The sequence below is a fragment of the Rhipicephalus microplus genome, chromosome 3 (genome assembly GCF_043290135.1).
Source record: "Rhipicephalus microplus isolate Deutch F79 chromosome 3, USDA_Rmic, whole genome shotgun sequence".
Classification (NCBI taxonomy): domain Eukaryota; kingdom Metazoa; phylum Arthropoda; class Arachnida; order Ixodida; family Ixodidae; genus Rhipicephalus; species Rhipicephalus microplus.
Genome location: NC_134702.1, coordinates 153,698,676 through 153,715,236, shown reverse-complemented (window position 1 = coordinate 153,715,236; position 16,561 = coordinate 153,698,676). Strand labels below are relative to the sequence as shown.

Here is a 16,561-nt window from a genome sequence, read left to right as displayed (position 1 = left end):
TTTCTTTCCTTGTTCAGTTGTTCTAACCCTCTTAATTTCCTACTCTTTGGGGGAGGAGGAGGGGGCATCGTGTGATGCATGACGCTACGGTAGAAGACGACAAAATATTGTAAGCACAAAAGGAAAACAGTACAAAACATGAGATCGCATGTTTTCTACGCACATGTGCTCTTGAGCTACCATGGGATAAATATTTCGCGTATTTATTTCAATAAACTGAGTTGTGAGTTCGCGCCTCTTTGTTTTCTCGCCTTCCGTTTTCGGCCCACAGTGTGCGCACCGAAATGTTCCCAAGAATGTACTCAAACCAACTCGCGGAACTTTCCATACTATTAAAGGTATACAAATGTTGTTGCAATATTGCCACCACGTACCCTTCAGAAATGACCGTTATAGGAAATATAGGAGTGTTCCATCAAAAGGCAAGATTAGCTGACATTTCGTACAACCTATTCACTAACGCCATTCCTCCTATCTATCGTCTCACGGCCCTTGCAAGAATAATATTTTCTGAATGAAGACAATTAGCTGATGTGAGTTTGACACCCCTGGTATGGAGCAATAAGACAAAGAATGCACCTTCATGATCGACACAAATTGCAATTTACTGCCTTTAGTTATGCAGCCTGCCATCAATACAAGTTCACTCGTTTATCCTGAGTGTCTCAGTATTCTAACTCATTTTGCTGAAGACATTGGGTGCAACGCACTTACTATTACATTTCACATAACGAGCAAGAGCAACTCAGTTGTGACAATGCGGATGTGATGGTTAGCGCGAGCTCTGCATCGTCTCTGCTCTTCTTATTATCGTTTAATTTCGAGTGAGTTCAGGATGTTGTCGGTCAATCATTGGTAATATATCAGACTGGTATTTGGCATACACTCATTATGCACCGGTAAATACAGAATCACCGGAATCAGTGAAAAGTGTGTCTGCCGGACGTCTACATAAAAGGTGTTTTTGTTGTTGTGGTTTAATGACCTAAAGCTCTCCATCTGGACGCTCACGCATCCTGTCACTGCGGCATCATAAAAGCCCCAGCCAGTGGTCATCGTAACTTTGTGTAAGACCACCGTACTGACTTGCAACCTTCAACTGAGGTTAGTAACAAAGCGAATATTGTCTGAAAGAGGCTCAATGACTTCTAGAATGTGTCCTCTTTGTTCTGGTTAGGTGGGAGTGTTATTTTTATATAGGTTATATTATCTTTGAATTTGAGAACTCCCTTTAAGCTCCGTGTTACGTCCCCTAACAAATATCTGCGTTTATTTTAGAGCTCTTCACGAGTGTGGCGACAGCTGAACAACATGGATGGGAAACGGATCATCTTAGCTCTTGCTGCAATGGCGGCGCTCGTCTGCGGTAAGACCAAATAAACGTTAGCAAAGTGAGATGTTGGGCTAGTTGGTTTTTCATGACTGAAAAAAATCACGATACACTTGCTGCGAAAAACGAAGTTAGGGAGGAGACAAAAAAGAAGTGGACGGTACAAGCGCAAACTATCAACTGAAGTTTATTGAAAGAAATTGGAAGAATGGAGGCTTCCCGGAAAGATGATAGTCAGTTTACGAAAAAGGTGAGGTTCAGCAATCTAGCTTCACGGTCTTCTAATGGAAACACGTAAGGTGATTGAGATTACCAGATGCGATGCTGCTTCAATGTTGTTATCCGGGTATGCTGATTAAAATGCTATTTCTGGCTTCTGATGCGTTCGATTTCCGCGGGGGTCAGTGAAATGAAGCTTGAACCGGCGCATGCGCTTTCTTTGTCTGTTATGAGAAAAGGGTTCCTAAATTTCGCGTGTAGCCCCACCGCGGTGGTCTAGTGGCTAAGGTACTCGGCCGCTGACCCGCAGGTCACGGGATCGAATTCCGGCTGCGGCGGCTGCATTTCCGATGGAGGCGGAAATGTTGTAGGCCCGTGCGCTCAGATTTGGGTGCACGTTAAAGAACCCCAGGTGGTCAAAATTTCCGGAGCCCTCCACTACAGCGTCTCTCTTAATCATATGGTGGTTTTGGGACGTTAAACCTCACATATATCAATCAATTTCGCGTGTAGCCTCATTTTTTTTATTTTGCCAGAATTTTAGTTTTTTTAAACAGTTGGCAGCACTCACACTCTCTGCAGCGCATAGAGAGGAGATTAATTTTAACCTGTTGTTCAGGAAGAAATTTATAAAACTATCTTGTTCTTGGCCAATCCCCCCAGCGTGGGTATGTGCCAAAGCGTCAAGGATCTTGACTTGACTTGACCTGTGATAGCTGTCTGCCGACATGCATGGCGATTCTCTATGAACCGCTCGTTGATGCACCTTCCCGATTGCCCAACGTATTCCTTGCCACTTGCCTGTCCACTTCTTTTCTGTCTCCTCTCTAACTACGTTTTCCGCAGCAATTGTGACGCAATTTTTCTCAGTGAAGACCAAATAAGTCTGTGCCGTAAAAATTCGGAAAACGGCAAAATCAAAATTTCGAATACATTGTGTATCACAGTGTTACGCTATTTAAAAAAAAGTCAGTTTGTCGCAAAGGCGAAGCAATGAACGCAATAGCAACAAATTGGAAAGTCACGCGCAAAATGGCAAGCAGATCAAAACGTGCCCCACGTTTCTCACGCACAAATGACGCACGAAACGTACTCAGAGGTACAGATGAACGTGAGTAAGCGTCTCAGTTGTTAATGTGCTCTGTCTGAAAAACGCGCCCTTCTCGCGAACAGAGAGTGTGCAACGATTGGAGTGACATTTGTGCGTCCAGTAACTACAACAGAGTTGCTCCGGTGAAAGCCCAAGGCCAGCAACGTCGTACGATTGTCCCCACAGCGAGATAAGCGCGCGCGTTGGCGTCCACCCTGCTTCCTCTCCACGGGCAAAGTACGCTTAGAAGATGAGAGAGCGCGCTGTCGCGTCGTCACGATGTGGCGACGCGCGCTCATTGCCCCATCTTGCTGGTAATGCTGAAAACAGAATAGTTTCCCGCGAGATGCCTGTCACCAACAGTAAGTGGTATATCTAAATAGCTTGCTGTTTGAACGTACAAGGAGGTGCTCCTTCGTGGCTCAGTGGTTAGCGCCTAGAACTCACAATTCAGTGGTCTGGTGTTCGATTCCGCGCGCTGAAGTCTTTTTCTGAATTACTTTTCTTTCTCGCGTCTTCATATATGTTGATACGTGTATATATACGGTGAGTGATGACGACGCTCTCGGCAGAATCCAGCCGACAGTGTCCATAAAATTGCTGTCGCAATAAAACAGTCTCGCATAAGTTTTTAAGATAACAGAAAATATTCATTCAGCAGCGTAAAGTTGGATGTGGTAATATTTAGGTTCGAGCAATGCAAAACTTTTCCATGACTGACATATTTCCTTAACTACGTGAGACTCATCAGCCAAGGGCCATGTATACTTTAGGTGGCATTGTAGCTAAAACTAAGTAATTTTTATTCAACAGTGACTGTGCAACTTCAATTTAAGATGACGGGTACTAGAATTTTACGACGTAGCTATTCTACCATTATACAAAAAACGCGAATGCGCACTTTACAATTGCGTATGGTGTTAATTCCAAATGTGGTGCAGTAGCATCATGAGTGGGATGAAGAGTGCTATGCGAAATTGTTCTCAAATGTAGACACACTAGGACACGCAAATAGTTCTATGTATTTTTTCGATTCTAAACTGACGATAAATTGCCGACAAGTTTGTCATGCGCAACTGGAAAGCTGAAGCTTTAAAAAGGACTTCTGGAATAAAGAAGAATGAAAGCCCACATATACAAACAAGTGCACGCCTCCTGACATCATGCAGGTCCCTGCTCCCTCCCGCAAATTATTCTCTCTTTTTCTGTTTTTCAGGCGCCTTTGCTGTTCCTTCCGCTGAAGCAGAGTCAGCCGCCAGATACAGCCCCGCTAAGTAAGATCAGATAGCTGGGTGCTCTCCGACTACCTGATCTCGCCATGCGGCATGTCGATAGAGGAGGGAACAACGGTATGGACATGGAGCAGCAATTTAAATTGCGGACATAATAACATGCACGATGATTTATTAAACCATTTAAAAGTGTATGGAGTGGGAGTGACTTTTTACTCGAAAAGCAATATCAACTGTATTCTTGTTGTGTCTGTATTCTTTTCTAGTCGCTAAATATCCACAAAATGCCAAATATACACAACATTTAATGCATTTTTGTACCATTTATTTCAGTGGTATCAGATACATTATAGGAGCTATATACAGACCTCCAAATGCCCCGCATTCCATGTTTGAGGAGCTTACGAGCTGCTTGTTCGAAAATATAAAACCCTATGATCGAATCCTTCTTTCAATGAACTTCACCGAAAGGCCAACTTTCACAATCACAAAGTACGATCTGGTCGGAGAAGTAATGCTAAACATTGCCTTTACATGTGATGTTCTTCAAGTTTTACTGGTTTACACCACAATTCAGGGACCTTCCAAATCCGTTTCGGAGTTATTTTTTGTCAGCGGATCAATAGACGCCCGTGCAACGTGTGAGGTAGTTTCAGGAATATCAGACCACCAAGCCGTGTTCATAAGCTTATGTAACACTGTATTAGACAAATGTTTTAACGTTTATCTTTCTTCAATTTCGCTCTGGCAGATGGCGTTTCAACCTTTGATACCCTCGCGTTTCATTTTAGTAAATTTGAAAACAGCAAGTACGATATAAATGAACTTGGAATCTAGTTTACAAATATTATCGACACTTGTATTATTTTTCTTATGCCACGAGTAACTAAAAAAAGCAAACATAAAAACCCCTGGATTTCTTGTAATACACTTCAATTGAAAAGATGGTTAAAACGAATGAAGAAAAAAAACAGCAAACGCAGTTTTCAGGCGAGATAGAAAAGGCAGAGGCACAACAGATCGCTAAAGGAAACGATCGCAAAGCTAGATAGGGTCATTGAGAGTCACGCACAGCAGCTGTGCAAGCAACAGTGAGAGAATACCTGCATTAGCAACTAACTGGTGTTCGCAAAGACGTGGAAATTACTCAGGTACCTGCTAGATCCAGATGAGACGAAAACCACTCGCAGACAGAACATTAACAGAATCATACATGCGTATGAAGGCTCCGAGCAGGACATATTACGGGAGATCACGGAACGGTACATCAATTCTACCAGGTCGCAAGTGCACCTTGGTTACGGAGGTGCAGTCAACGAAGTCCTAGACAGACCAATTTGCGAGTCAGAGATCACGGCATAAATTCCGTGTCCGAGCAACGATCGAACCCAGGGCATCAACCAGTGTTTTACCACTCAGCCGCGTGCCTGCTTGAAAAGAGAGTGAAAGTAACTTCATCTGCTTGGAAACGCAGTGAAAATACTTTTGCTTTACTAACACACGCTTTCTCTCGGCAGGTGTCGCAATACAACGGGTAATACCACAATCTTATTGCATAGTACGAGCGCACATTGCCATTGGGCGTCAGAACATGTGGTTATCATAGCGACTTCTGGGTTTGAAGTCGCCAGTTCATTACAAAAGGCACACGCGTTACTGTTACGTAGTGTCCGCATGGCAAGGGGAAAACATCACCCGTGCATAATTGTTTGTGGTTTAGAGCACACTAATCATTTCACAGAATGCAATTATATCCGAAAGCTTCATTGACATAAGCCGCTTCAAACTCTATAGATTACATTGTAGTAATCCAGTATTTAAACTGCTCGAGTAACATCACACAATAAAAGGTATGCACTGAGGGCTTGAAGTAGGCGCTAGGGTAGGGATATTTCTGTCACGTTTAACTCTGAATGGCGAAGCTTAGGGGCCCCAACTTTGTTTTCGAATGGTGCTTCGTAATTTTTTTTTCACATAGAGTTGGCTTTGTGTTCTTTTCCTTCTCGGAGCCTCAGTGGCAAGTCAACGTTTTGAGTGCTTCTTTCTTCTCCTTTCTTGCGCTGCTAGATTCTATAACGAATAATGATCCGTATCATATGGCTGAAATGCAAGTGAATCAATATAGCGTGCTAAATATTGCAATATGGTGCAATTTAAAACTACTCGATAAAAAGTGAGTTGAGGAGGAGGGCAATCAATTTTTTTACTTCAGCGTTTTTTTTCTCGTAATTTTGCTTTTACTTTCTCTAGCAGCTTTGCTCAAAGAAGTAGGTTTGATTCACAACCATGACGCTAGCATTTGAATGGTAAAAAAAATGCAAGAACATTCCTCTGATCATTGATTGATTTGTGGGGTTTAACGTTCCAAAACCACCATATGATTATGAGAGACGCCGTAGTGGAGGGCTCCGGAAATTTCGACCACCTGGGGTTCTTTAACGTGCACCCAAATCTGAGTGCACGGGCCTACAACATTTCCGCCTCCATCGGAAATGCAGCCGCCACAGCCGGGATTTGATCCTGCGACCTGCGGGTCCGCAGCCGAGTACCTTAGCAACTAGACCACCGTGGCTGGGCAAGAACATTCCTCTGTTTATATATAAGTGCACGTAAAAGAACCTTGAGTTGTCAAAATAAATATGGAGTCCCCGACTAAATCATGCCTCTTGAACATACGGAGGTTCCGCAGTGTAAGGTGCCAAAAATTACCACACGCATATAGTCATTTGTTCAGAGAACTTCTTTTTAATTGATGATGATATTAATGATGATGTTGATGATGATGATGATAGCTTCTGCGTAACGCTCCTCACCCACTCTGAAACACTGGCAAAGAAACGAATAAGTTAAAGGAGCACTGACATCAAGTTTACTCATGTCAAAATTTTTGCGCCAACGAGTAGCCATCGACCCCCCTAGTAGCGATTCGCGACCTGAAACGCATCCGAGGTACGAATGAATATCTGTAATATTGATTTATATATTACTATCGAGCGTGATTCAAAATGGGTCGAAAGCCCGCCAAATTGTAGTGCTGTGAGCGTTACCTCGCGGCCACGTCGAGGCCGCTGCACAGCTGATGCTGCCTTCACAAATATGGTGACGTCATTACACTGGCATTTCGTCTGCTAGGAGCGCACGTGCAGTCAGTCGAGCTGTGTCTTTGATGATGTAGACTAAAGCCCCTCCACGCGTTTTCCACCGGCTAGGTTAAGTAGCACCAACTCGTTCTTCCCCTCTCCTTTTAGCCCCAGCCTCGAGAAGGGGCCTCGGACTGCCAGTGAAGCCCAACTCGTTCGCCTACACAGGATTTGCCCCGGAAGCAGCTCGGCGCAAAGTGAAGCGAGCAAATGTGGCTGTTCTTGGGCGTACAGTCCCTCTGCCCATCGATGCGTACGAAGTCAACCCACTGGCTGCGTTGAGCTTTGTAGCTTGGAAAGGCATGAAACGTCACGCAATTGCCGCTCATTCCACGCCTCGATCGACGTGAAGGTTCCCACTGCGCAGCGGTTCTCCGACATTCTGGCTCGTGTTGTCACTCTGAATGATCGTACTCTCGCTGTGGAGCACATGCCAAATCAGTTGATGCGACACGATCAATCGCACGCACGCTTTAACACAGCAAGGAAAGCCATTAGTGAGGGCATGGCCGGGAGTCGGCTCCAAACACACTCAGATCGTCGACGTCATTGTTACTAGCGTATCGTTACTCAGGATGGTATTTGTGGAATGTATCACACTGAACGCGTAGCACTAGTGTCGATGTTGCAGGGCAGTGCGTTTTCCGTTTTAGGGGCGAAACTCCTTATAACGGCACCCGTTCGTCCTTCGTAGTCTGTAACAAGTATAACATTTTGACCTCCAAGGTAGTGCCGGTGAGAGACTTCTGTACGTTGTTGAAAAATAAAAAATAGTGCTCAATGTACATGTCAATGGCTGCTAGTGGGAAATGAGGGACAGGAGCATTCGGCTTTTAGTTAACGCGCAGGCTGCCATCACCATTAGCAGCCATTGGCATGTACATTGAGCACTATCTGACAAGAAAGGGTTGCTACGTTATACTCGCTGGGTGTAACCTCCTTAGCTTTAGAAAGGTTTAGCGAGCGTTGAGCCGCAGTGCCATGAATACAATGAACTTGTATATACCATGAATGAACTCGAGGTGGTTAAAATGGGAAGTAGACACGAAGCGCAAGCCGTAAGAAAGTAAAAGCCGAATTCTCCGCTTCTCATTTCCCATTAGCAGCCATTGGCATGTACATTGAGCACTATCTGACTGAAAAAGTTTGCTGCGTCATACTCGCTGGGCGTAACCTCCTTGGTTTTCGAAAGGTTTAGCGAGCGTTCGGCCGCAGTGCCATGAATACAGTGAACTAGCATATACCATGAACTCGAGGTGGTTAAAGGTGGGAAGTGGACTCGAAGCGCAAGCCGTAAGGAAGTGTGCGTGTGCCACCTCTCGTTTAGTCCTTGGAATGTCCGCTGGATGGCGGTGCTTCTATATGGGGAATATATGATGAAAAGATGCGAGATGGTGGTACTTGGAGTGTTGAATAGATGGACGAACGGACACACAGACAGATGCATGGATGAACGCATGAACGGACGCATGAACGGACGCAGGGGCGGCTGCATGGACGAACGCAGGGACGGACGCACGAACAGACGCACGCACGGACGGGCTGATGGACGCATGGACGGTCACACTCACGGACGCATGGACGGACGGAAGCAAGAACGAATGGACGGACGAATTCTTCGCCCCACTCTCCATCATTCGCTCCGTGGATATGCTGCCATTTTTTTTTCTTTGCTTTTCTACGCTGTTTGACATCGAATGAAAATAACTTCCACGCGACGGTTGCCATTCAAATTTGGCCAAGAAGACTTATGCATACCAAGCGATCGAATGATGGGCACATCTAGATCTTGAAATTTGATGTCAGTGCTCCCTTAGAGGTAAAGGTGATCGCATAAGAATGACATGACTAATGAATCTTAGAATCATTGTAATAACTTAAAGACGCTAATTTAGATACTTTATATCAAGACCGCACTGATTCATTTAAAAATTTTTCTACCGCGAAACAAAGATGCCGGTGTCAATAGTTTTTCTTTCGTCTCTTACTGCTGCTGGACGCACGAGCAATTTGCCATAGCTGGTCAAGCCACTTAAACAGGAGCGAACAAAGCAACGATGGTGGTAGACTGTCTAACGCCCTACAGCGGGTATAAGCCACAATAGAAGGATAACGACCGCAAGAACGTCCAGCACCACTTAGTTCCTGACCAGTTAGCTCCTGCAGCTACGCATCGCCCCATCATCCTACACGCAGATGATTTCAGATGGCGAAGATTACGATGGCTTACCTACTGAACAGTGGAAGATACAACTGCCTTTTGACAAGCCATGTGGTGCTGCCAGCCATGAGGGGACCTGCTGGCTGGCTGGCGATATAAGGGCGCGGAACCTGGTGATGCACGGGCTCACCTTAGAGTTAGTGGAGACCTCACCGGGGACACTGCTTCTGCATCAAATGACCAACGTGGAAGTAGGCAGAGACCTCGCGATTGCCGCGCGTGAGACTTCCTTCATCGTCTCCTGGCTCTTGCGTCACCACCCGTGCATCCAGGAGCTAGGCGTCAAGTGTGCCATTCGCGCCAGCACTCCCATGGCTCAGCCGTCTTTCGCAATCGACATCCGCCCTCACTCGTCAAACCTAGCTCGTCGCAGACTTCGCTTGTTGAATGAACATCGCCGAGTGTTCCAGCGCTAATATAGAATTGAGAGGTATGGACACTATCATCGGTCTCGAAACGCTGTTCATTGACGCCGCTGAAACCAACTCGTATTTTGCTGACGAAATAAAGGCGCTTCTGGAGCGCAACCGCCACACTCTTAACAAGGTCTAAATCTGCGAACACAGTGCGCAGAAACGCGATGGGCTGAAGATGGTTGAAAACCTTGTTGGTTGCGAGTCACTCACAATGAAGTCGCCACACAATAAGAGCAGGATGCCGGATGTGGACCCACTGGTGAGGCTTATGCGTGTTTCGAAAACATTGAAGGAAGTCACAGCGCAGCCGATCCTTCAGGGGGAAGTTCCTGTTATCGCTGGGGCTCTTGAATCCAACAACACTTTGACCAAGCTAACGCTGTACGTTGAGACGCGTGGCTCGATCGAAGAGCTGCTGTTCAGCGCACTTGAAGTCAACAGATTTCTAAAGGAGCTTTCGTTGCAGTGCTGCGCATTCATAAACGCCAGTTGCATGCGAGCCTTAGCATCTGCGCTGGAAAACAACAGATCACTCAGAGCACTTTACATGGGAGCAGTGTTTCTCGAGGAATACGATGGAGTGGATCAGTGGTCGGAAGCCTTGTCGAAAAACAACACTTTGCACTTCGCATATATAGCGGGAACATATCCATGGCTGATGTTTTACTCTTCTGCAAAGCTCTGCAGGTTAACAAAAGCTTGAATAAACTGATGCTTCCGGGAGTCATGGGTTCCAAAAAAGAAATGAGAGTGATAACGATTTTTACTCACCGACATTTGCGGTAAGTGCTCTATTGCAAAAGCTAACTTCTATCACTCGTTCATCTAGCACTGAAATGAAGACGTTGAAATGCTTTCAGTGATTAACCAGTTCGGTTTTAGATTAGTTTTTTTGTTAGCAAAAGCTAAGGTACATCGCTCGTAAGTCTTGAACCTTAATTTCGCCGTTAAAATGCTTTCAGTGATTAACCAGTTCTGTTTTAGAGAAATTACGATCGCTTATAACGTCATGCAGATAACCAACGTCTGGGCACACTGAATACAAGGATCACACTCTTTCTCGTTTATGCTTTGTTTATTCCGGTGTATTATTGTGAATACTATAGTGTCTACCTTGTATGTATGTATGTATGTATGTATGTATGTATGTATGTATGTATGTATGTATGTATGTATGTATGTATGTATGTATGTATGTATGTATGTATGTATGTATGTATGTATGTATGTATGTATGTATGTATGTATGTATGTATGTATGTATGTATGTTTGTATGTATGTATGTATGTATGTATGTATGTATGTATGTATGTATGTATGTATGTATGTATGTATGTATGTATGTATGTATGTATGTATGTATGTATGTATGTATGTATGTATGTATGTATGTATGTATGTATGTACGTGTCGTTTAATGTGATGGTTTACCATCGTGCCGTCCTTTCGTTTTTCTTTACAGAACATCTCTTGCGCAGCAGCTGCTTGCAGACCAGTGTTATGACCGAGTGCAGCTTGGACCTTAGACAGAAGATTACCTCAAAATTATGTCATCAGTGCTGGCATCATCACAGAGGAGCCCTGAGGATATCTGGCTGTCGGATGTCGGTCAGCTGTCGGTACAAACCCTGAGCGTTCTTTTCAGTGCACTAGCCTCCAACAAGTTGGTAAACAGACTGACTAATGACGTCAAACACCGTCTCGACGCCAGAGTTTGTCTACTATGCGAAGCGTTGAAGAAGAATCGACACATCAAGATGCTCTGCATCTGAATTAGAAACTAATAGTCTGCGAATGAGATATTGCGCGCGCTGACCATAAACGCAGCCATAGCCGAAGTGGACATTACCCTTCGGGTGGCCGCTGCTGAGGAAACAATAGCGGCGCTTTCCGACATGCTGTCAGGCAACAAATTCATCACGAATATCTCAGCCATATTGTTCGTCAATCAACCTGAACGGTTCATGGATTCAGTCGCTCAAGGAATGTCGTACAACAGGCTCATCGTCAATTTCAAGTGCTAGGCAGGCCACCGCACCCACGTCTGATCCGACATATTCGAGTCGGTGCGAAGGAACAAGTCCGCACTTAATCGCACCGTCGAGTTTGTCCTGCAACGGCGAGAAGACCGGCACAGCACGAAGTGCTTTGAGCTTCTCTGCGGACGGTCCTGCCTGGTGAGCCACTTGACTGAAGTCGCCCGGATGGATGCCCGACGGCGAAGCACGGCGCGAGGAAGCTTCTGCCAAGCTTCGTCTACGGGAAAAGTATTTCGTGCTGACGGGCATCGTTTGGCGTTCCATGATTTGCTGTTAGAATGACGTCACACAAATTGATGCGCTGAACCCAGACTGTTGGCGAGCAATTGCGCGCTACCTGAGGATCACCGATGTTTGTCTACAGTGAACGCGAACAGTTAATTCATTCTTATAGTTTTGTGAAAGAAAAGCCGTATGATTTTATCGCTGTGCGTGTTCTTTTGTTTGCCTGATTTATACAGGACTTGGGACCTTGTGGAAATAAGAAATAAGCAAGTGATTTCAGTGAAATCTGAAACAATGAAAGCAGGAACCCCTTAAAAGCTGGTTTAGATGCTGCAAAGAGAGCGTAGTTAGTAGATTGATCGGTTTCTTAATTTATGTGCGAAATATCACCAGCACAGTGTACGTGATAGTGGTCTAAACCTAAACCAGGAGTTCATGCAATACGAGGATGTTTAACCAGTAGGCCTGTCCCACAGGCAAACAGTTCAATAAAGCTTTGGATTGGTCCAGTTGGTTTATCGCTTAAAACATTCACGATTACCGCGAAGATTCAGCGCAGTAAAAACTCAAGAAGACTGACAGGTTTACTTTCTTGTGCTATAAGTGACCTTTTCTTTTCGCTACTTAACATTGCTTTCGCGGAGCTTTGAGAGAAAGGGGACTTTACTACTAACGTCTCTCACAGCCGCCGCACAGGTGCGCTTAGCGAAACTCATTTGAGAACGCACTTCAAGGGCGTTCTCGAATGAGTGTCAGCGAGTGACAGTGTTCGTCAAAATCATTTCATTAATTCCCAGTGTGTAGCCTCACTAGCAGTGCCGTAAGTAGCAAACAAATTGAAAACAGGTTCGGTATTGTGTGCATACAGACGTTGTTGTTTCTGGTTGACGTTGTGTACTACACGAAGTAACATCACGGACTGCATTAAATGACCGCTTGCGGTATGCGTACGAAGTGCATCGCGAAGTGATATGCGAATAAGACGACCTTTTGTAAGGCGTAAACAGAGTCATGGTGACTATTTGGGAGAGTCTTAGAATTTAATTACAATTTTTACAGGGCCCCAGTTGACTCTCTTCAGAACAGTCATGGGAGGCATAACAATTTTTATATAGTCAATCAGACTCTGTTGGGAGAGTAGGGTGATGTGACTCACAATTTAGAGAGTCAAATTGACTGTGTTTAGGAGAGTCATGGGATCAGTAATACTTTTTAGATAGTCACGCTGACTCTCCTTAGAAGATGCGTGGGATGTAAGCACTTCTTAGAGCGCCACACTGACTCTTTAGGAGAGTCACGGGACACACGAATTTCCAAAAGAGAGTCATTGGCCATCTAAAGAACGTTGTACTTGTGAGACTCACATCTGTAGCAAACAGGAGCCATGCGACACCCTTTTCTTTTACTGCGCTGTGTTACTTTGCGACAAAAAATGTATGACGTTTTACCAAAGAACCGATGCCAAAGCACTAAGCTATGAGTTATATTTCCACTTCACCACTCTCGAAGATGTAGGAGTAGGTGATCGGATGTATCACTGGATACGTAGTTATATGTCTATCCGATCCTTCTTTGTGAGCGCTGAAGACGGCCAAACCTCTCCATATTACAGCCACCGTGGCGTCCCCCAGGGTAGCCTACTCTGCTCTGTGCTGTTCAATCTTACGCTAATTGCTCTCACTGAGAATCGGCCAAGCACAGCCAGGCTGTCAATGTGCGCAGATGATATCTGAGTTAGGGTATCGGCTGTGACACGCCTGCTGTTGCGAGCGAGAATTCAAAAAGCTGCCACTGAAACATTACGTTACCTCCAAAATCGAGGCTTGGAAATTTTTTTCTGAAAAATGCGCCCTCGTAGCTTTTACACGCAAACCTATGAATCAGTACACCATAAGCATCAATGGTCAAACTGTACCATATGTTCGATCGCACAAGTTTTTGGCCGTCATAATTGAGAGGAATCTATCATGGAGCGATCACGTTTCATACATGAAAAAAACGGTTAATAGACATCTGTAATATGCTGAAGTTCTTTGCAGGCAAGACTTGAAGAATGTTACCCACTGCAATGCTACAGCTGTACAAGGTACGTTTTCTCGGTTTCCTGCGGTACAGCTTACCGGCATTGTCCAATGCAAGCAAATCAAGCCTACGCACGTTACACAGTGTTCAGTCCCAGGCACTCCGGATTTGCCTCGGCTTGCCTCGTAGTTCGTCGACAATGGCTACAGTAGCAATCGCCGGTGATCACCTCATCGAGACACATATTGACGTTGATGCACTCAGGACACATATAAGGCATTTTGCTCGGACACCCTGCCACCACCTAGCTTTTTTACCAGCAGACAGACCATGTTCGTCATTTTGCCATACGGTAACCACATATCGCGATTCTTTGCCAACATGCTTCACACCCGCCGCCAGGCCTTCGACTCCTTCTTGGTGCCTGATTCGGACTAACATCAGGCTAACTATACCTGGCATCCAGAAAAAAAAAGCAGATAAGTCGTCACCGGCTCTTAGGCAGCTTGCTCTGCTCTTGTTATACGAGACGTATCAAGGCTGTATACACGTATACACCGGCGGCTCTGTTTTACAGAAGAGTTCAACGGCATAATTTGTTATACCGATAAAGGACACGACAAGAAAATTCAAGACCTACCACCTGACGACATCAACGGGAGCGGAGCTCACAGCTCTTCATGCCGCATTGCGATTCATCAGCGACCAACAGCCACAAAAATGGACAATTTTCAGTGACTCAAAGGCGGCACTGCATCCCTTCTATCACCTTTACGCCACGGCCTGTACGAACAGCTGGTGTTAGAGATCGCAAAAAAGACTCGCCACTTAATTGAAAAAAGACATGAAAAAGCTTTTCCATAGTTTCTACGTCATGGTGTAATAATTGGCAATGAACGGGCCGATGGAGCTGCCCGTTCTCTCCATACTGAAAGCGATCAAATATTGATTCCGCTCTCCAGAACTGACGCTGTATGGAAACTCCGCATGTTTGCTCGCAAGCGCACCACATCTCAATGAAACGAGTCCCTTTTCACCCATGCACGATTATGTAACTTAGATCCAACTCTCAGTCTTCGAATTCCTTCGAAACTTCGCCGACGAGACGCTACTATGCTGTGCACATTATGGTTGGGTGTCACATTTACCAATGAGTATGCGTTCCGCATAGGAATGGCTGACACTGTTGCATGCGACCATCGCAGCAGTGACGAAATAACTTGGCACATTCTGTGTGAATGCCCACAATACTGCTCGCAGAGACAGTCCCTCTGCAATGCGCTAGACGAACTGGACAACCAGACTCTTTCGGAAAAAAGAATTCTGCGCTACCGACAGGACTTTATTTATTTACAGTATTTATTTACAGTACCTCAAAGGCCCCAATGAAGGGGTTTTACATGAGGGGGCAGAAGAAGGCTGCGAAGGCGCTCCTGCACTTATTGCGTTCAACCGGGCTGTCTAAACGACTGTGATAGAAACTCCCTGAATGTGTGCCCATGTGAATTTTTTCCTAATTTATTTTATATTTCTCTATCACTATCCTCTTTCTGACCCTTTTCCCGTCACCTGTACAGAGTAGCAAATCAGTTCTTCTAGGTTAACCTCCCTGTCTTTTCCTTCTATTTGTCTCTCTCTCTCTCTTTTAATATTTCAGTTGATGCATCTTTATCTCTCACTGTTTTTATTATTTCTCCACCTGTTTCAAGGCCATTTTTAGGTTGTGCACATGCGCCCGATTCTCAGCGTATCCCGCGTAGTTTGTACGGGAAATAGAAGTGGATGATCATCCACTGTTATACTACAGATACGTATATAGTTACTTTTGACAAGCGTAAATCAGGTTCAGTGACTTCCTGCTGTGCACACAACAGAAGGAAACGATTGGTTCCTTCTTTTTGTATCATGTCACCGTTTCCTGATAACAAAAAAAAAACACAGTAGTATGCGATTATCTTCTCTTCCAATACAGGACTTGAAATAAACAGAACCAGATTTGTCGTTACGGAGTTACGTTACATTACAGATTTGTCGTTCCGGGAATCAGCCACTGAGATGTTTAATAATGGAGCTAAAAAATACTGTACTAAATCTTGCCGGCTTGAAATTTTCTATCGCGTTTAGTTCTCAATTCAAATCAACATATTAGGTTATTGTTATATCTATGGGTGTTTTCATACGGGACATAACAAAAAAAAACACTAGCAAAATAGGCCTCCAGTTTCTAAGTGGGCGTGGCTTACGATCCTCCCTCTATGAAACGGTGGTGGGATTCTTCAGGACCCCAATAAACTTTTTCATTATTCCAACTACTTTGCCAATCCCCTGCATTGGGCATCATCCATGGTCAGAAAACAACAAACAGCAACGACAACCAACATTGCCATCACCACTGCAATTTTTTAACGATAGGACCTCCATTATTCTGAAATTGCACATTATTTTATAAAACCACCCAATTCTTGGCCGATCCCCCACAGTGGGTATGCACCACGAGTGATAGGCGAAGAAGAACAAGATAACCACTGCTCGAGCTGTCACGAGCCCGCATTCGCTGTCAGGGTCTTAGCGACGGTCAGACGTTCTGTTCGCATCTACCGACAGCCTTCTTCACCGTTGGACTTCG

The 16,561-nt window shown here is 44.9% G+C and overlaps 1 protein-coding gene across 1 annotated transcript in view; it reads left to right on the top strand.

The window, feature by feature from the left end:
- The first annotated feature begins 9,207 nt into the window (after window positions 1-9,207).
- The window catches only part of LOC142803015 (neprilysin-1-like), a 41,258-nt gene continuing 33,904 nt past the window's right edge, over window positions 9,208-16,561 (top strand). The window contains exon 1 of the mRNA XM_075888113.1: window positions 9,208-9,518. Coding sequence (XP_075744228.1) covers window positions 9,208-9,518 — 311 coding nt within the window. The remainder of the gene's footprint in view (window positions 9,519-16,561) is intronic.